Source organism: Crotalus tigris, unplaced genomic scaffold (genome assembly GCF_016545835.1).
Source record: "Crotalus tigris isolate CLP2741 ecotype Arizona unplaced genomic scaffold, ASM1654583v1 scf7180000019483.1746242, whole genome shotgun sequence".
Lineage (NCBI taxonomy): Eukaryota > Metazoa > Chordata > Lepidosauria > Squamata > Viperidae > Crotalus > Crotalus tigris.
Window position 1 is genome coordinate 253,738 of NW_024097562.1, and position 21,666 is coordinate 275,403.

Genomic DNA, 21,666 nt, shown 5'->3' on the forward strand with positions numbered 1-21,666 from the left:
CGGTAGTGGCAACTTGCAGCCTTCTGCCATATCTTTTCCTTGACAGATGCTACAACTGTTTTAATGCCCAGAACGTATTTCCTTTTTCTCATCTCCCTGATTCTTCCTATAAGAACGAGCCCCATTAATAAAACAGGATGACTGAAGCAGGTTGTCCATGCTGAGAACCCAAACTCTCTTCATATACAAAGACAAACAAGTTGGCCTGTCTGAAGGATCACTACAAAGAGTTCCCGAAGAAACAATTCAGATGAACAAAATGGAATCGCATTTAAATAAGTTGAGCTTGTTTATTTTCTCTTTGCAGGCAATGCTTTGGAAAACACGAGGTGAGTTATTATAGCTGTCACTACTTGAAATAAAAATGAGCCATGCATAACTTGGTTTTAATTAGAGTCTCAGAACTAAGCTTTAGCATCTAATTGATTTGACACGGTTGCGTTTATTTGCAACTGAAATGTTTTGCTTTTTTTGTTTGAAACCCGCAGATAATTTTTCATCAGCAGAATCATGCAAAATTGTTCTAAAGCATTTGCAAGCGTGAAGTCCTCATTTGATCAAAGTTTTGACATATTTCAAATAATGGGGCACGTTGGTGAAATAACCTTTTCTGAATGTTTAATTAGTTAGCTTCTTTTTATGGGGCTTTATTATTTTTTTACTTTTGTATTGGAAACCATTAAATGGCTTGTCAGATGATAACTGCTGGCATGGTATATTTTGTGGCTGTTTCAAGAGACTCTGCAAATGATATTTTGAAAATGGAATTCAAATGTGGTTTAGTCAAGTAGCATTTGAGAGTTCTCCAGTTGCATGAAAGAAATGTGTTGAGCTCAATATCACATATGAGATCCTGAAGTCATCTGGGTGGAAGATGGGGAAGATTTTTTAGCATCAGGTAGGCCAGATCCTGAAGTTGAAATTCAAATACTTTGGCCACCTAACGAGAAGGAAGGACTCACTGGAGAAGAGCCTAATGCTGGGGAAGATTGAGGGCAATAGAAGAAGGGGACGACAGAGAAGGAGGTGGCTGGATGGAGTCCCTGAAGCAGGAGGCGTGAACTTAAATGGACTCCAGAAGATGGTAGAGGACAGGAAGACCTGGAGGAACATTGTCCATGGGGTCGCGATGGGTCGGACACGACTTCGCAACTACCAACAACAACAACAAAAGTATGAATGGAAACCAACATGCACACTGTGTAGAGTCACAGTTTTCTAAAACAGAAAAATCTCAACCGGGTATATGAATTTTGCGCACAGGAAAAAAAGTGAGGTTCTTAGAATATGTTTAAGTAACAAGGATATTTTATCATTAAAATGGCTTGAGATTTGTAAAGAAGGAATTGATCCCTTGCAATTTCATCTGAGCAACGGAAGGCAACTTTGACAGATAATGTTTGGAGGCAAGTTCGATCTTACTACAAATACCCCCAAAAATACAGTGGGAGGGGGTTTGAAAGAACATAGGAGAACTAGAATTTATAAATATGATTTTTGTCCCAGTTGACATAATAAACAGAATAAATAAATTGCTGTCAAATATATTGCATCCTTCTAAGTTGGGCATGCCATTTGTTCATCTGTCCTCTAGGGCAGGGATAGGCAACCTTGGCTCTTTTATGACTGGTGGACTTCAACTCCCAGAATTCCTGAGCCAGCCTGGCTCAGCTTGGAAACCTCTCCCTTTCCCCTCAGCATGGCTGGCTCAGGAATTCTGGGAGATGAAGTCCACGAGTCAGAAAAGAGCCAAGGTTGCCTACCCCTGATCTAGGGCATTAGTTCCCTTTCTCTGTTAGACTTCTTAAAGAGGTTTAAAAATTGTTTCTGAACCTAGTTGAGTTTCCACAAGCATTTTCATCCTCTTCCTTTCTTTCTTTTTGATAATCCAATTTTGGCCACAATTCTACTCTACAAGTACTCCCCATTTAGCTATGAGAATTAGGATTGGCAAGCGGTCACTGAGTGAAACTGTGACCGTGTTTATGATCTTATTTCAGTTTTTCTTTACTTTACTGACTTGCAAATATCATAAACGTGAGAAATAGTTGTCAATTTTTCATCACTGCCATAACTATGAACAGTTGATGAATGAAACATCACCAAACAACAATTAACGCGTTCTCTTAAAGTTTGCTATTAGGAAGGGTGACTGATGTGATTATAAACAGTTTGAGAATATAAGAATGATAAGAATTTAGGTCTCATGCACAAATATATAAGGCGGGGGTCTTCAAACTTGGCCCTTTTATGACTTGTGGACTCCAACTCCCAGAATTCCTTGTGCCTGGCTGAGGAATTCTGGGAGTTGAAGTCCACAGGTCATAAAAGGGCCAAGTTTGAAGACCTATGATATAAGGTTTCATGCCATGATGGATTTTAGATGTGCCATGGAAATTCACTGTGGTTACTATTTAATGTAATTTAGAAAATAGTCTTCCAGGCCTTTATGCCAGGGGTCCCCAACCCCTGGTCCATGGACCAGTACCGGGCCGTGGCATGCCAGCAACTAGGCCTCACAAACAAGCAAAGCACCATCCGCAAGATGCAGGCAGCACACAAAACCATGCACTCTCTCCACGGAACCAGTCCCTGGTGCCCAAAAGTTGGGGACCTTTGCTTTATGCAATAAGTCTCAAAATGCAGTATGGTCTTGGCACCGCTTCTTTTCTCTTTTGTACCTTTTAAAATGCTTTTCATCTTACTGACTCAAGCTTAGGCTTGAAGTATTATCCTGTTGTCCTTTACTCATTCTGCCCAGTGTTGTTTTGGAGTTGGGCGGCTTAGAATTTTGACCAATAAATATGTAATCTATAAAATATTCCATATTTTGAAATGAATACTTAGAACTGCCAGTTGTTGGATGCTCATAGCAGAAAAGCTTACATAGTTTGTTCGTGCTAGTATTTCTTTTGCTTTCTTTATGTGACTGATACCACTTTTCTATCTAAAAGCACATTGTGACCAGAAGAGTGGCTTTAATACTAAACAGTAATAATAGTTTTATTTATTTCATATTGTAAATAAAGAGGTTGCCAGACACACAGTATAACTTACAATACATGATTATAACAGTGGATTCTGGAGTATCAACATCTCTGATCTTGTTCCTTTTCTCTCTTTAACAACTTTTAAGTGTAGATTTGTGGGAATCCAGGTATATGGGTAACACCACTCCACAAGCTAAGCAAAAAGACTAAATTTCAGTTCCCAATTCAATATATTAAAAACTTAGCGGCTTTTACATGACACAACTTTGAGGAAACATTAAAGTTAACATGCTTCAGTTTTTGAATTTTGATAGTAAAATAATGATCAGTGGCCTTCAGGGATTATTTTGATGAACAAGATTCAGTAAGGCTGTAGTCAGCCAGTCATCTAAGTATAATTTCTTATTGCAAAACAACGGGATTAAAAAAAATGATAGGGAGGTCTTAATACAAAATGTTATGCTTTCAGTGATTACACAAGATGTCTCATTCTGATATAATGTATATTTTAGAAAACCTATGTAGACTGGCAGGAATGTAAACTGTTAAGGCTAATTTAATTATAATAATATCAATAAAAATGGACCCTGGTTGGTAAGAAATAACAACTGCCTGTATTCAGACCACTAGGGTTTGGAAAAAATACCATTAATAATAGACTAGAACATCTGGCATAGATTGTTAATTTAGAACAAGTATGAATTATACTTGTGTGGATTGAAACGCTTATTGCTCAACTTTCCAGCAGGCTGAGATTTGCAGATGATGTGGTGTCTGGAAAGATCAGGAGTTTCTTGGCTCATTTTTTTCCAGAGGCGTATGAGTGGAGGTGGACACCAAGAGTTGGGAGTGGGATGTGTCACAGAAGAAAACTATTGCACCAAGCCTTTCTCTGTACAGGTAGTCCTCATCTTACGACCACAATGGAATCCCATGTTTATGTGCCGAAGTGAGAAATTTGTTAAATGGGTTTTGCCTCATTTTATGACTTTTCTCACCCAATTTGTGAAGTGAAATCACTGCAGTTGTTAAATTGGTAACCTGGTTATTAAGTGAATCTGGCTTCACCATTGACTTTGTTTGTCAGAACGTCGCAACAGGGAATCACATGACCCCAGGATGCTGCAACTGTCACAGATGTGAGTCAGTTGTCCAGCATCTGAATCTAAACCGAGTAACCATGGGGATGCTGCGACAGTCATGGGTTTGAAAAATGGTCATAAGTCACTTTTTCAGTGGCACGGTAACTTTGAACAGTCACTAAATGAACTGTTGTACATTGAGGACTACCTGTAATAAAAATTATGCACAAGTGCAGCAGACTAGAGCACGTTCTACAGAAATGTCCATTCAGAATGTCAGAAGATGAAACGGGGTCAATAATTTTGAATGCAATCTTTCAACCTGTATTTTGGGGCATTTTAGAAATTATGAAAGGATGAGACATTCCTACCATTTTTGTTCAATCTGCTTTTAAAATTTTATTGTATTACATTTTCATGGCCAATGGAGAATATTGCTTTACTGTTGTTGCAGCTGGTCCATTTATAAGACAATAATGCCAATTAACTAGAATTGAAACCCCAACAAAGTAAAATTGTCTTCCAAATGCTGTGAAGGAGGGAACTTTATGAAACTCTGAAAATAATAGTAATACTACTTTTTTTTATTGATAGAAAAATAAAAGTACAAAGTTTCCAGGTAAAATTCAGGTAGGTAGGTAGGTAGGTAGGTAGGTAGGTAGGTAGGTAGGTAGGTAGATAGATAGATAGATAGATAGATAGATAGATAGATAGATAGATAGATAGATAGATAGATAGAGTGTAGATAAGATGATAGAGGTAGATAGATAGATAGATAGATAGATAGATAGATAGATAGATAGATAGATAATCAATCACAATAAAAGCTGATTCAGGCATATGTTAATAGATGACTCTCTCTCTCTCTTCCTGCTTAATATTCTGAATAGGCTCCTGGCATTTATATTCCTTTTCTACATGTAGACTTTGTCCTTTGCTTTTCTTCTCTTCCTTATTCCTTCTCAGATCAGCATTTGCTCTCTAGCATAATCAGAATTCCTATTGGCTTGTGTCTTCATAAGCCTCATCTGTATTTAATAACTCTGTTTGGTGTCTATCTCTGTTTTTTTTCCTACTCTTGTCTTCAGATTATTTGTATAAGAATTCTGAAATATAATCACTCTTCCAGATCCCTACAAGGAGTTTTGAAGTGTTGATGAAGGTTGGCTGAGCAACCACACTCAGCATGTATTCCTTAATGGTACAACATCTACAGGGAGAGAAGTATGCAGTGGGACATATCAAGGTTCTGCCTTGGGCCCAGTACTCTTCAACATCTTCATAAATTAAATAATAATCACAATGCAAACCCAAAATTTTAAATATTTTATAATAAAATATTTGAATCTAATATTGTGCCTGTTTATTTTATTGATGCTTATATCACTAACATTCCAAAATCAAATGTGTGTCACAATCCTATTACATTAACAGGAAAATGGATACATCTTGCTGGTCAAAGAAAAGGAGCTGATAATCTGAGATTAATATTGTAGCATCCAGTGGCAGCAGGATGAAACCACTTGTTTCATTAGCCACTGTGAAAGACTTTGATACCATCTATTGCCAACGTCTAGTTTTTCTTTTCTCAAAATCCTTAGGGTTTTTTTACAGTAATTCATCATTTTCTATTCTTTTCCAAAAGCTGAGGTAAAAGATTTATTCATGAGCAATAGGATTTTCTGAAAATGCGTGGTAGAGTGGTAAAAAATCATTCTGTCTCTTTACACTGCTCTGTATCTGCTATGAAATGGTTCTAAATAGTTTGTCTAGTTCAGGAGTAGGCAACCTTGGCTCTTTTATGACTCGTGGACTTCAATTCCCAGAATTCCTGAGCTAGTCACACTGAGGGGAAATGGAGAGGTTTCCAAGCTGAGCCATTCTGGCTCAGGAATTCTGGGAGTTGAAGTCCACCAGTCATAAAAGAGCCAAGGTTGCCTACCCCTGGTCTAGTTTATTGAAGCCTATAATAACATCCTTATCAAAATTTGAACCTTTGGATATTGTTGCATGAAATGTGTGGTAACACAATTATCGGTTGCCTTCTACTGTAGTAGAGTTTGTCAGAGTCAGGCAGCATTGAATAAGTAACAATAATAATACTTTGAACAATTTATATCCTTTGATGATACCTTTAACATCATCCAACAACAACTGCCTTCCCATGTCCTGGGAAGGACTCAATAGGTGGATAAAAATGTCAAATCCAGTCTAAACTTTTGGCTGGCTGTGTGATCAACCTTAATAAATATGATTTTACTGTTGAAAGCCGCTTAAAATCTATGATTGAAGCAACATGTCCTAAATAAGGATTAAATTTTATGTGTTAATCTGTCTTGTATGAAAGCTTGTAGAATTAATGTTGAAGGTTGTTTACAGTAATTATTTCAATCTTTCAGATAACCCCATTGCCATGCAATAGTGCAGGGCCATATTCCTGCAATAGAGTCTGTGGAAGGTGGCTTGATTGTCAGAATCATACTTGCCTGAAAGAATGCCACACAGTTTCTAAAACAGATGCAAACAATGACAGGCAAAAGGTAAGTAAACTTTTCAGTGGCAAGCACAGTTGGTTTCATGATAAGACCCGAGCTTTCTTAACAGGTGCATTACATTATAAGTGGGGTATAGATGTGTTGCGTGGAGCCTCTCAATGTAAAATTCTTTCTAATAGTAATAAAATTTGGAATAATGTTATTCAGTCTTGCTTGTTGTGCAGTGGTGGCATCAGACAGGGACCCCATGAATCAAGTATTTAAGAATGGCAGAGCTCACATGGCAGTTTAAATAGGATTGTAAATCTACTTAACTTTACCTCTGTCTATGCTGAGTGAAAACCTATAGCTTTCTAGGGCTCGTGAAGGTTCAATTTGTTGAATTCCTTACCAGTTATTCTAGTAGATGATAATAGTAATGATGATACAGATTTGCAGATGATAATAGAACACTGCTTGATAATTGTTGAGCCTCGTAACTCTAGATTTTGCTGCAATAATTCTATGTTAGCTAGTGCTGCTTTTTCTTTTTTCTTCCACAGTGCTGCCAAAACTACAGAATACTCTAAACATTTCTGACTTTTAATATTAAAATAAAACTTTATCCTGCTTAAGGCCTTACTTAAGGCCTTGGTCTACCATTAAGCCATTAGTAGTATTTTTACAAACCTGTGGCAGTTTATTTTCTGCTTTAGGAAAAATCCTGATAATTGCAGTAGATGACTGAAGTAATGGCAACTATATCATACCTGCCCTCTACATGTACTTCAAATTCACCCTGTATGTTCCCCAAAATTGGAGTGTTAGTGTATAGGCATCTGAGTCCTCTGTGGCTGATCCTGGATATACTTCCTACATCTTCTAGGTCAGATTTCCCCAACCTTTCCAGGTTGGTGGCCTGGGGGAAGGGGGGGAAAGGAGATGGTTTTGTCAAAGGCCAGATGCATGCTCACATACAAGCATCCATTGCTCGTGCAAGTGAGGCCGAGAGCACCTGTGAGACTTGCGCAAGTGAGTCCCCGAGAGCCAACAACACTCGCCCCAGTGGGGCCCTGCGCACCCATAATGCTTGCACGAATGAGGCCCCGAGCACCCGCAACATTTGCATGAGTGGGGCTGTGTGCACACATGCATGTGCGCGCACCAGCCAGCCACTCACACAGCCTGGTTGCGAATAGGCCATGGACTGGAAGTGGGCCGTGGCCCACAGATTGGGGATCCTTTGCAGGAAATCTCTGGCTGCTTTTTAGGAAATGCTTTGCTCTTATGCCATTACTCCAGTGGTGGCGAACCTATGGCACGCATGCCAGAGGCAGCACTTGGAGCCCTCTCTGTGGGCACACGCGCCGTCGCCCCAGCCCCATTTCCACCCATGGCCCCCTCCTCACCAGCAGCCCCCCAGAGGAGAGTCGCCCCCAGGCACGGCCCACATGAAGCACCGCAGCCAAGGACATGATACCCAGGCAGTGGGGACAAGACTCTGCCCTTGCGCCCTGTTGCGCGCAGATGATGCTGTGGGGGCATGGGCGGAGAGTGTGGCTGCTATGGCGCTGTTGGGCTGCCTGGGTGATCTGTGGTGGGCTATGAAGGTGGTGGGTGGCCCAGTGGGCAGGGCGGAGCAGGGACAGGGGTGGGGGGGCGGTTTTGGGGCACTCGGTCTCTAAAAGGTTCGCCATCACTGCTCTACTCCCTGCCTTGAACAGTTATCCCTTTGCTCCCTGTCTTGAAGTGTTGTGTACTTATATCCCTTTCCTCCCACCTGCCTTCTTGCCCTTCGGTTGCCTGGACAATGCTGTGGGATGTGATGCTCTGAGTATTCTACTTCGCTGCCAATAGCTTTGTGCTGCTGCTGCTCAGCTGGTCTGCCGCGCTGCTCTCAGCTGCTGGTCCACTGCCACCAGCTGTGTTCCATTGCCACTCAGCTCCATGCTGCCACTGCTTAGCTGGCCTCTGTTTGCACTGGGCCACCCCCACTCAACTGGCCTCCCACTGCCTCAATGCCCATCCTGGCCTCTCCGGGCCCTGGGCTGCTGGGTGGGTGACTGGGCCATTTCTCAGGCAGCCGGTAGTAATGGCTCCTAATGCTATAGTGCAGAGGTATCAAACTCAATTTCATTGAGGGCCGCATCAGCATTGCAGTTGCCCTCGGAGGGCCAGGTGGGTGTGGCCAGGGTGGGTGCAGCCTACTGAGAGCATGGATGGAGTGGGTGTGGCCTACTGGATGAGTGTGGCCAGCTCTACATTGTTCGCGTCAGTGGTGCCTGTGGGGGCCTGGACAGAAGTGGGACAGATCTGAGGATCTGTGGCAGAAAGGGGTGGGACCAGGACCACTTCCAGGTGATGCTGCATTTCTTCATTCCTCACAAAGGGTGACACCTCCCCACATGTACCCAGGGGGCAGAGCCGACACGGCAGGGGCTGGTTCCTCGCTGTTTCCAGACGGCCTTGTGGAGCTAAGACTGAATGCGTTTCAGCATAGATGGCCACCACAAAATTGTACATTGGCTCCCTCCCGGCCGGCCTGGGCCAGGGCCAAGGCAGTGGGGGCCGTTCCCTCACCGTTTCCAGGATGGCTTCGCGGGCCACATGATACCACTTCGCAGGCTGCATTTGGCCCCCTGGCCTTGTGTTTGACATGTCTGCTATAGTGTAAAACAGAAGACATTGCAAATAGCAGGTTCACGTGGATATTTTTCTTTTCAATATATTTAAACAGTGATAACTTCATGACTCAAATCGACCTTTGCTCAATAGGGGTAAAAAGCAATGCAAATGCATTGGCTTTGTGCTTAAATGCCACAGTCAGACTCAGAGAACCCGTTCGTTCATTTAATCTTTCTGAGATTAACGTTTGTGCCGTTAACCATTCTTTGTTCTGGTTCCTGTGTTTTGTCAGCTCTTAGTTTAATTACCTCTTAAATTTTTGAACGCAGGGACCAGCTCTATTTAGGTGTGAATCTAAAAGATGTTATCTCCTGCTGAAAGCAGTGCTCCTTTCCGAGTGCTTTGACCCTCTCACTTGTTATCCGGGGTACCCCTTTTACACCAAGGTGATCGCTTAATGTAGAAAAAAGCAAACAGAAAACATTATTTCTCTGGTCAGCAAGCTTAACCTTTTGTCCAACTGCAGATTCATTTAGGTTGCACAGAAGCCTCCCCTACCCATCCCTTTTTTAGGAATGACTTTCAGGGAGGAGGTGCAGAAAGAACAAAAGTCCACATGGCTTCTGCATATGTATTTTTGTTTTTTAGGTTTCAGACCAATATATTAACATTTTGTCACTTGACCGAGCCAAGCATCTTTACATACGTTTAAATCAGTGTTTCTCAACCTTGACAATTTTAAGGCATGTGGACTTCAACTCTCAGAATTCCACAGCCAGCAATGCTGGCTGTGGAATTCTGGGAGTTGAAGTCCACATGCCTTAAAATTGTCAAGGTTGAGAAACGCTGGTTTAAATGAACAGATTGTCTAAAAAAGCAAATAAACTATAAATCATGTTTTGCTATTTTACTAGGCAGGTCCAGAATGTTCTCAGTGTGAAGAAGGATGTTCCAAGCCACGACCCCCTGGGTGTTCTCATGCGTGCCCTCTGCCATGCCATCCTGGAGAATGCCCGCCATGTGCCCAAATGATCCGAATAAAATGTCACTGCAGACTGACAAGTCTGTACATTGAATGCATGTACGTAATTAAAGGGTCTGGTTTGTCTGTTTCCACTTTTGGTAATGAAGCTATTTTTATTTAGTTTTTACACTGTTGTGCCGAGATGGGGGTTCACCCACCTCCCTTCCTCCTCCTCTTTCTGAATAAACAGTCAGAATCATCTGGTGGAAGGCAACTGCACCAGGGGATATTTTAATAGTTGTGGTTAGTCCCAACAATCTTGTTGTTTATGTTTTAATCATATTCTATTTGTAGGCTGCCCAGAGTTCCCTAGAATAGGCATCTGTAAATGAGGATGATGGAGGAGGAGAAGGAGAAGGAAGGAAGGAGAAGAAGAAAAAAAGAAGAATTGGTTTTATTGTTTTTTTTGGGGGGGAGGCTGTTTGGAATGGTAGATGGAGGTACCAATTTCCAGGGTTTTCCTTCAGACTTGATTCAAACTGATACACTAGTAGGAGTAAAACAAATTGTCGTTTTACTGTACTAGAACAGAGGTCCTCAACTTTTTGGGCACCAGAGACCGGTTACATGGAGAGAGATTTTTCCATGGACTGGAGCGTACGTGGTTTTGTGTGCTGCCTGCATCCTGGGGATGAGGCTTCCCTTGTTTGTGTGGACCGGTTGCTGGCATGCCGAGGCCCGGTACTGGTCCACGGACCGGGGGTTGGGGACCCCTGTACTAGAACTTTATACTGTCTGGCTCATCTACCTTTTTGACTTCTTTTTGCTTGCTGCTTATGTTTCAGAAATAAAAGACTTGAAAAACTAGGTTTAAAGCAGTGGTTCTCAACCTGTGGGTCAGGACCACATTTGGGGTCGAACGACCATTTCACGGGGGTCGCCAAACAACGCAGTCCGCCATTTTTTCCCCCCTTTTCCTTAGCTGTGCTACTCCCTTTTATTCTATTGGCTTTTGAAAGCCAATATAATAGACTCTCTTGAATAGAGTCTATTTCTATTGGCTTTCAAAAGCCAATAGGAATTGTCCAGGCTGTCTCTGCCCTGCTGAGCCCGCCAAAAGTCCCATTCTGCAAACGGTGCTGCACCAGTTGAGTAGTCCTCGACTTACGACCGGTTGGGGGGTCGCGGCATTAAAAAGGTTGAGAACCACTGGTTTAAAGATTAAATCTAGAACTATTATTTTTGGGCATGCAGGGTTAGTAGTCAATTTATCCTAATGATCAGCCTAGATCAGTGGTTCTCAACCTTTATAATGCTGCGACCCCATAATACAGTTCCCCATGTTGTGGTGATCCCCAACCACTTATACATCACCGGGCATGGCCAAAGAAAAGGGGAAAAAAATGGCGGACAGCCTTGTTTGGCGACCCCTGTGAAATGGTCGTTCGACCCCAAATGGGGTCCCGACCCACAGGTTGAGAACCACTGGCCTAGATGGAATCAAAGCATTTTTGCCAAACCTCTCTGAGATACAGAGGGTATTTCAGGTGTTGCCTTATAGGATTTCTTCATTTTATGCTCATGAGATTATCACTTAATCCGGTATTAAATCGGATATATTTGATTGTTCAAACTCAAATCTGCTTTTTTTATCCTCACCTGTTTTACACCTGCTTTCTCAGTTCAGCATCGATACGTTGATAGAAAATAAGATAATGAATAACTTGCTGTTTATTTTAATCTCTCTTTTTTTTATGAATGACCATTGGTTTATATTTCTTCAGAAAAATCACTAATGCCGATGCAAAAGAAAAAGAAGAGCTGAGTTCATGCAAAAACCAGTGCCCCAGAGAGGTAAACCCTAAAAGAAAAAAGCATTTGAATCTATTGATGGCAGTGATGTAGCACTGGAAATTGATAAGTAGCATCATAGCAGATTTCAGAAGTCATCTGAAGTGCCTAAGCCATGCACTGTTGTTGTTAGTTGCGAAGTCCTATCCGACCCATCGTGACCCCATGGACAACGTTCCTCCAGGCCTTCCTGTTCTCTACCATCTCCTGGAGTCCATTTAAGCTCACGCCTACTGCCTCAGTGACTCCATCCAGCCACCTCATTCTCTGTCATCCCCTTCTTCTATTGCCCTCCATCTTTCCCAGCATTAGGCTCTTCTCCAGTGAGTCCTTCCTTCTCATTAGGTGGCCAAAGTACTTGAGTGGCCTTCTAAGGAGCAGTCAGGGTTGATCTCCTCTAGGACTGACCGGTTTGATCGCCTTGCAGTCCAGGGGACTTGCAGGAGTCTTCTCCAGCACCATAGTTCAAAGGCCTCAGTTCTTTGGCACTCAGCCTTTCTTATGGTCCAGCTTTCACAGCCATACATTGCAACTGGGAAAATCATGGCCTTGACTATACGTACTTTTGTTGGCAGGGTGATGTCTCTGCTTTTTAGGATTCTGTCTAGATTTGTCATAGCTTTCTTCCCCAGGAGCAAGCGTCTTTTAATTTCTTGGCTGCAGTCCCCATCTGTGGTGATTTTGGAGACCAGGAAGATAAAATCTGTCACTACCTCCATTTATGACCACTGACAAATGCATCCAGTGACTTTAATTCTAAAAGCTAATGGGGAAGACGAGTCTGTGGGTTGATTTGAATAGTAAATTCTGAAGAAGTGTTTAACATCTGGTGACTGCATGGGTGAATCTACATTGTTATCTTGGTATTAGCCTGGAAAGAGTTTTGCATTAAAATGCATTGTATAGAAAATTTCTTAGCATCCTTGGCTCAAAGGGCAAGGAATTTAAGTCTACTGTATAACCCACAAATGCAAGTGAGCAAAACTGAGCATTTATGTTTCGTGCCAGACACATAATATTTCTCTCGGACTTTACAGCTGCCTTGTGGTCATCGATGTAAAGAGATATGTCATCTAGGGGAGTGTTGTCAGAATTGTAATCAGAAGGTTAAGATCCGTTGCCCTTGTAAGAGACTCAAAAAGGTAAGCTACATTGATGTGGTAAACTGAATCATAAACAAGGTTATTGTCTTTTGTATGATTTTATTCGTGAAATGTGATTTTACCACTGAGGGACTTTCTGGAGCAATTTTAGGAGGTCACACAGGGAAACCTTGTTCCACGAGGAGAAATCGGCTTAGGGTTTACTATAGGTAGTCCTCAACTTACAACCACAATTGAGCCCAAAATTTCTTTTGCTAAGTGAGACATTTGTTCAGTGAGTTTTGTCCCTTTTTATGACCTTTTTTGCGACAGTTGTTAAGTGAATCGCTTCAGTTGTTAAGTTAGCAACACGGTTGTTAAGTGAATCTGGCTTCCCCATTGACTTTGCTTGTCAAAAGGTCGCAAAAGGTGATCACATGACCCCGGGAACACTGCAACCGTCATAAATCTGAGTCAGTTGCCAAGCGTCTGAATTTTGATCATGTGACCATGGGGATGCCACAACAGCCATAAGTGTGAAAAAAAGGTCATAAGTCACTTTTTTCAGTGTCATTGTAACTTTGGACCGTTACTAAATGAATTGTTGTAAATCAATCACTATACTGCTTTTCCTTTTTTAAAAAAAAGTTCATTATAATAATTAATATCAATATTTTTATTGTATTTTTAGTTTTGCTTGTTACGCTTAACTCGAATTTATAATAAAGCTATATTAAAGATAACAAAAGCATAAAATAACAAACAAATATACACTGTATAAATTAAATGGTATAAAGTACTATATTTTTAGGTCTGTAATAATAATACAACAGTATTATTAATTAACATTTAGCAACAATAACAGCTTTATTAAATGTGTATGCTACTCAACTCTGGGTGTATACACATTTAAGTGCAAATTACAAGATGAGTCTTAGTGTGGAATTTTTTAAAAAAAAAACTTACGTGCGCTTTTCATTTTTTCTGTCTTGAAGTCATCCTTAATTGGAAAGAATTCTCCAAACTCCTTCCTTTCAGCTCTTCGTATTTATTTATTTATTTGGCTGCTTTGTACAAGAAATAGATAACATATTATAGATGCAGTTGAAATAGTGACAATAGAAGCTCTTTAAGCCCTATGATATTTATGGCATAATTAATGTAGAACTGAAAAAAATGGGTAATTATTTCATTTAATCACTTGCATATGGCTGGATGTGATATTTTAGATTGGTGATGACATGCTAGGTGGAAAGAGAAAGAAAAGCAGAACGTTAAATTCCATTTCACGACAGGCGTCAATTGAATATCTATTTAGTTATCCATAAAAATAAATGTGTTTTTCTTCCTTGAATGCTACTAATTATGCTAATAGGATATTCTGAAATTAGCCAGGCAGCATACTTCTGAGAGTCAAGCAGATGCATCTGTCATAAACCTGTCTCCTGTATTAATATTCATAATATAAATATTATGAGTAAGTTTTGAATATTGAATTAAATTAGGAATTGAATTCAGTCTGAATTGAATTCAGTTCACACTCTGCTAGAGAAAAGTTCCCTGAGGATGGGGGCTTCAGCATAAATCTGAAAGCTCGGACTACTAAACCTCTGGTCCCAGTTACCGACCCAGACTGGATCCTGTAAATCAGGAATTCATTGTGGAAAATTGTTTAGGGCTCTTAATGTGTGTTGAATATCCATCTAAAACAGTGTTTCTCAACCTTGACAATTTTAAGGCATGTGGACTTCAACTCCCAGAATTCCACAGCCAGCATTGCTGGCTGTGGAATTCTGGGAGTTGAAGTCCACATGCCTTAAAATTGTCAAGGTTGAGAAACATTGATCTAAAACAATCCAATTAAATGCCAATGATGCTCAACTTAATTCCATGTATTACTAAGTGACATGAATGAAAAAGGATGTTCAGTTCCTAATAAAATGTAGGATTATGTTATATTGGGCTTTTTTTGGTATAATGTATATGTTGACTATTTGCCAGACTATTGCCAGATAGCGAACAACATAAAAATACATTCAGTACAGGAGAAAATGCAGATAACAACAAGAACAATAATAATAGTAATAATTTGTCAATGCCAATGATGTCCAAGTGGTGCTCCAGTTGTTTTGGGATTGCACCCAACGTACCAATAATAATAGGCGCCTTGGGTGCAGTCCCAAAACAACTGGAGCATCACTTGGATACCTTTGGCATTGACATTCGCCATCAGTCAATTGCAAAAGGCAGCCTTACTAGGAACAGCTTCCATCCTGCGACGATATCTGTAATATCATCAATTCAAACTTCTACATCTGTCTATCCCAGGTCCTTGGTAGACAAAAATGCCAAATCCAGTCTGAACATCTGGCTAACTGTGCGATTAATAATAGTAATAATAATAATAATAATAATAATAATAATAACAACAACAACAACAACAACAACAACAACAACAACAACAACAACAGCCAGATAATATGAGATGGATGGATGCCATGAATTAAATTAAATATAACAAGAGTGAGGGCCATTTTGGCATCTTCATTAACATATAAGTAACAGTTTGAAGTAAATTCCCAATTTTTAATTTATTTTGAGACTAAAATATAGCAAGATATAAATTGGCAGATATATTTTTCAGCAGTTAGTATGGCAAACAATCTTTAATAGGTAATTCCTGAAATAGAATTACGATAGTGATCTTTCTACCTCAATTAACTTTGAAAAATATTAACATTGCACACAAAATAGGTCGAGCTTTGATTGCAGCTATCATCTTGGCTTTATTTTTTTTTTTACAAATCTTGCTGACAGCCCTATGTGTGACTTTTTGTTGTGCACTGCACACAGTTTGGACTAACTTTGGTTTCCATTCTCTTCTTGTAAGAAGAATGCTGGTTAGGCCCTTTAATGCCTGGGAGATACCGTTAATATTTCCCCCCCCCCAATCGATTCCCTGTATGTTTATTATTAGTTATATCTTACATTTGTGGATTCTACTTACAAGACATTTGTCGCATATTAACTGATGATCTGGCAGATGGGTGGGTAGATCTTCAACTCTCTTTATTCTGCCCTCTCTTCCTTCCCAAATCTCCCCACTTTGGAAGGATATGGGAGCTACACAGAAGGGGAATTGTAGCATCCATCCAGCTAGCAGATGAGTGCAATAAAATCCTTCCTTCCTTCCTTCCTTCCTTCCTTCCTTCCTTCCTTCCTTCCTTCCTTCCTTCCTTCCTTCCTTCCCTTCCCTTCCCTTCCCTTCCCTTCCCTTCCCTTCCCTTAATCTTAATCAAATAATTTGGAGCAACTTAGAGCCTCTCTTTAAGGGAGATGGGCAGTTTAGAAATATGAAATATAAACAAATAGCTACAAGTGTACTTTTGTTTGTTGGGAGAATAAAATAGTTTATTTTGAACATCCTTTGTAGCAAGTAACGTTATAATATATACAGACCTTTTGTGGGGGGGGGGAGTAATGATTTGTTTAAAAAAAATCAACTTGTTCTCTCCTAGGAAATTTTGTGCAATGAAGTTCGGGAAGGTCAGTGTTTCTTAGAATGTGATGAGGTATGCAAAGAAATGAAACGGAAAGCTTCTGAGGTAATTTGCCCTTCGCCGTTACAATATGTTATTGCTATTTTGAGTGATGGAAATGTGTGGAAGATTACTTACCAAGACTGTTGGGTAGGCCAATTAAACAGCAATTGCATGTTAAATTTAGTTCATTTGTATGTAGTGCAAATAAAGCAGAAAGTCTCCAGGTGGGACTGCAACTGTCTGAAGCAGAGCTGAGCCAAGAACAATGCAGAATTAGATGAAATACTGTAGGGCGGGGTTGATTGCCTTGGTATAATATAATATAATCCAGGTTCCATTGTCTTGCTCTTCAATGCTGTGTGCCAGGACACATGTTAGGTTGCGGTGATTTCAACTCTTATTTATTCCTCTAGTTCAGGGGTCTTCAGACTTGGCCCTTTTATGACTTGTGGACTTCAACTCAGCCAGAATTCCTCAGCCAGCAAGCCTGGCTGAGGAATTCTGGGAGTTGAAGTTCACAAGTCATAAAAGGGCCAAGTTTGAAGACCCCTGCTCTAGTTTTGTCTATAATTTCCTTTATGTTGGGGTGTTTCTTGAGTCTTTTATAGAAGGTGTACATTTTCATTTACTGGGAAATGCACCGCTCACTCTGAATTGCTATTCTGCACTGTCTGGTCTATTATATTTTGTGGGTTATAATTTACTGAGTGTATCTGTTGTCATTTCAAAACTGTCAGTTAGTTTATGCGTGTGCTTGGCTGTGGTTTTTATCATTTGACAATTGTGTATGTACCCAGTCCAATTTGTGCATGTAATTTCAGTTATAAGAGGCTGATGCAGAATAATAGTTTGGCCTAGTGCAGGGGGAGGCAACCTTGGCTCTTTTAGGAATCGTGGACTTCAACTCCCAGAATTCCTGAGCCAGCATGGCTCAGCTTGGAAACCTCTCCCTTTCCCCTCAGCATGGCTGGCTCAGGAATTCTGGGAGTTGAAGTCCACCAGTCATAAAAGAGCCAAGGTTGCCTACCCCGGGCCGCTATCCTAACTGGGTCTTCATCAAATCCACAAAAAGATCCAGCAGGAGCTCCTTCATAACAGACAAAGAAGAGCAACAAACAGCAACGTCATTTCATACGTTGCAGGAATATCTGAAAAGCTCAGGAGGATTTTCAATCAATACAACATACCTGCACGCTTTTTAAGCGCAGGAATATATTAAGACAGAAGCAGACAAAACACCCAGACACAAATAGAGCAATTTGGTATATGCAGTGCAGTGTAGCAAAGCACGTGCAGGGTCCAAATTTTACTCACATTAGCACAATGCTGCTTTCCTAATCCCCCTCCCCAACGTGCTTACTTGATTTGAACTAATTTTTGCACTGCTGTCATTATATAAATGATATAAACCGATGGCAAATAATGCAATTTGTGTCATTTGTATGATAACGCTGCTGTGGGTGATATATTCTCCAGTTGAATGGACAATCAGGAATAGCATTCACTCTCTCCCCCCCCCCCCAATTTGACAATTAAACCAACATTTTACTGTTCTTAATGAAGTTGAGTAGCATGGCTTAGAAAGTTCTCGGGCTATACCAGGGACAGGCAACTTTGGCTCTTTTATGACTCGTGGACTTCAACTCCCAGAATTCCTGAGCCAGCCACGCTGAGGGGAAAGGGAGAGGTTTCCAAGCTGAGCCATGCTGGCTCAGGAATTCTGGGAGTTGAAGTCCACGAGTCATAAAGCGGCATAGGCCTAGGCCAGGGCTTGGCAACTTCGTCTCTTTTATGACTTGTGGACTTCAACTCCCAGAATTCCTGAGCCAGCATGGCTCAGCTGGGAAACCTCTCCCTTTCCCCTCAGCATGGTTGGCTCAGGAATTCTGGAAATTGAAGTCCACGAGTCATAAAAGAGCCAAGGTTGTCTACCCCTGGGCTACACCTTAGTGAGCTAATGTCATGTTATATGAAAATATGTTGTAGTTAGAGAATCTGTTTAAAACTGTTTTCTCAAAAAGCAATACAGTGAGTTTTATATTTTATTTATCCAGATTAAGGAAGCAGAGGCTAGAGCTGCCATTGAAGAGGAGAAACGAAGACAACAGGTATACCCCCCCCCAACTCTCTTTCCATCGTATAAGATAAACTTTTAATATGTTTTGCCTTGAAGTAGATATTTCAGGTTAAAGTGAACTTGTGAAATTCTACACAAGCCGACTTCATTCTGCGGATTTACTGTGTTTGAGCAACCAGTGGTACACCCTTACTCAGTTGATCCCCTTTAGTTCCTTGTGTCAATCTAGATCGCTTCATGTTGTGAATACGTTGCTGTGTTTTATTGGGATCTCCATTTTGTTGCCCTTCTGATGATGTAGACTCTGATGCCAAGGGTCAGCGACAACCTTATCAAAAGGGATTCTGTCGAGAGGTAATGCTAAACAAAACACACGTCAAGCTCCCTGATTTACTTAGCTCTACCTGTTGGTAGGAAGAGGCAAATGGAACGATTGCATATTAGTTATAAATGCCCACTGCACAATCGTGATCAGCTGTAATTTGGAAGAATTTTGGCTTCTATGGGCAATCTGATCAATGTGTTCAAATATGGTTTGATGATCACCTCTCAAACGACTGCATAACAAATGCGGTTACTTTGGGCAGTTTTCATTCTTCTAAATGTTCCTTCTTTTTTGCATGACAAAGAGGATCTTCATTTGTTGATAAGAATGTTATTTATAACTGTACCAAATGCTACTTGTACTGCACATGTGATCGTGGAAAAAGAGCAATACCCACGTTTTGGGTTGGCTAAATATTATTGCATAATTATATTTTTAAAACTGTAGTGCCTGTTTTGTCTAGTAATATCCTTTCCTCTTAACATCTTCACTCTTCTCGGATTAAAATCTTCATGAACAAGCTTTGATAATACAATTATCAGAAATTCTTTTTCTTTATAATGGAATTTATTTAATGCAATCTATATCAACCATAACACATGTTGTTGTTGTTAGTTGCGAAGTCATGCCCGACCCATCGCGACCCCATGGACAACGTTCCTCCAGATCTTCCTGTCCTCTACCATCTTCTGGAGTCCATTTAAGCTCACGCCTACTGCTTTAGTGACTCCATCCAGCCACCTCATTCTCTGTCGTCCCCTTCTTCTATTGCCCTCAATCTTTCCCAGCATTAGGCTCTTCTCCAGGGAGTCCTTCCTTCTCATTAGGTGGCCAAAGTACTTGAGTTTCAACTTCAGGATCTGGCCTTCTAAAGAGCAATCAGGGTTGATCTCCTCTAGGACTGACCGGTTTGAATGCCTTGCAGTCCAAGGGACTCGCACCATAGTTCAAAGGCCTCAATTCTTTGGCGCTCAGCCTTTCTTATGGTCCAACTTTCACAGCCATACATTGCAACTGGGAAAACCATGGCCTTGACTATATGCACTTTTGTTGGCAGGGTGATGTCTCTGCTTAGTATACTGTCTAGATTTGCCATAGCTTTCCTCCCCAGGAGTAAGCATCTTTTAATTTCTTGGCTGCAGTCCCCATCTGTGGTGATCTTGGAGACCAGGAAAATAAAATCGATGTACGTATAGTATATAGTAAATTCATAGTTTCTCTTTTTTCCTTCCACGGCACAAGTTGCTCATTGCAGCAATATTAAACATTCGATGTATATCTCATGATATATACCATATACTTTATATACAGATGGTTCTTTAAGTATGGGCTAGTGCAGGGGTAGGCAATCTTGGCTTTTATGACTCGTGGACTTCAACTCTCAGAATTCCTGAGCCAGCCATGCTGGCTCAGGAATTCTGGGAGTTGAAGTCCACGAGTCATAAAAGAGCCAAAGTTGCCTACCCCGGGCTAGTGCTAAAATCATAATGTCCTTCTTAATAAGGAGCTACTGTCTTAAGGGTCATGGTGGCGCAGTGTTAGAATGCAATATTGTAGGCTAACTCTGCCAATTGCCAGCCGACTGCCAGCAGTTCAGTTCTCACTGGCTCAAGATTGACTCAGCCTTCCATCCTCCTGAGGTTGGTAAAATAAGGACCCAGATTGTTGAGGGCAATATATGACTCTGTAAACCAGTTAGAGAGGGCTGTAAAGCACTGTGAAGCGGTATATAAGTCTAAGGGCTATTGCTATTTAGAGTTGAAGCTTCTCCCTGAAGAAGCATTGAATGTGTTCTTTGCGTGTATCTTCTCACCTCAGTATCCATGAGCACACAAATGCATATTTTTTTTAATAAAAATGAAGTCCATAATTGCTGGAAGTTCCAGAAATCTGTTGCTTATTCCAAGACTACGAAGAATATACAGGTGAAACTCGAAAAATTAGAGTTATCGCGCAAAAGTTCATTTATTTCAGTAATGCAACTTAAAAGGTGACACTAATATATGAGATGGAGTCACTGAAGCAGCAGGCGTGAACTTCAATGGACTCCAGAAGATGGTTGAGGACAGGAAGACCTGGAGGAACATTGTTCATGGGGTCGCGATAGGTCGGATACGACTTCGCAATTAACAACAACAAATATATGAGATAGACTCATTACATGCAAAGCAAGATAGTTCAAGCTGTGATGTGTCATAATTGAGATGATTATGGCTTACAGCTCATGAAAACCCCAAATCCACAATCTCAGAAAATTAGAATATTACATGCAATCAATAAAACAAGGATTGTACATAGAACAATATCGGACCTCTGAAAAGTATAAGCATGCATATGTACTCAGTACTTGGTTCGGGCCTCTTTTGCAGCAATTACTGCCTCAATGCGGCGTGGCATGGAAGCTATCAGCCTGTGGCACTGCTGAGGTGTTATGGAAGACCAGGATGCTTCAATAGCGGCCTTCAGCTCTTCTGCATTGTTCGGTCTCATGTCTCTCATCTTTCTCTTGGCAATGCCCCATAGATTCTCTATGGGGTTCAGGTCAGGCGCGTTTGCTGGCCAATCAAGCACAGGAACCCTTGGCAGGTGTTATGGTTTAATTAGCTGATTAGAGTGGGACACTTTGAGCCTAGAATATTGAACCTTTACACAAT

At 40.9% G+C, this 21,666-nt stretch overlaps 1 protein-coding gene across 1 annotated transcript in view; it reads left to right on the forward strand.

Moving 5' to 3' along the window:
- The window catches only part of NFXL1 (nuclear transcription factor, X-box binding like 1), a 60,709-nt gene that overhangs the window by 37,578 nt on the left and 1,465 nt on the right, over positions 1-21,666 (forward strand). The window contains exons 15-21 of the mRNA XM_039362884.1: positions 308-329; positions 6,472-6,612; positions 10,086-10,252; positions 11,920-11,989; positions 13,024-13,128; positions 16,587-16,673; positions 18,665-18,718. Of these exons, the coding sequence (XP_039218818.1) occupies positions 308-329; positions 6,472-6,612; positions 10,086-10,252; positions 11,920-11,989; positions 13,024-13,128; positions 16,587-16,673; positions 18,665-18,718 (646 nt within the window). The remainder of the gene's footprint in view (positions 1-307; positions 330-6,471; positions 6,613-10,085; positions 10,253-11,919; positions 11,990-13,023; positions 13,129-16,586; positions 16,674-18,664; positions 18,719-21,666) is intronic.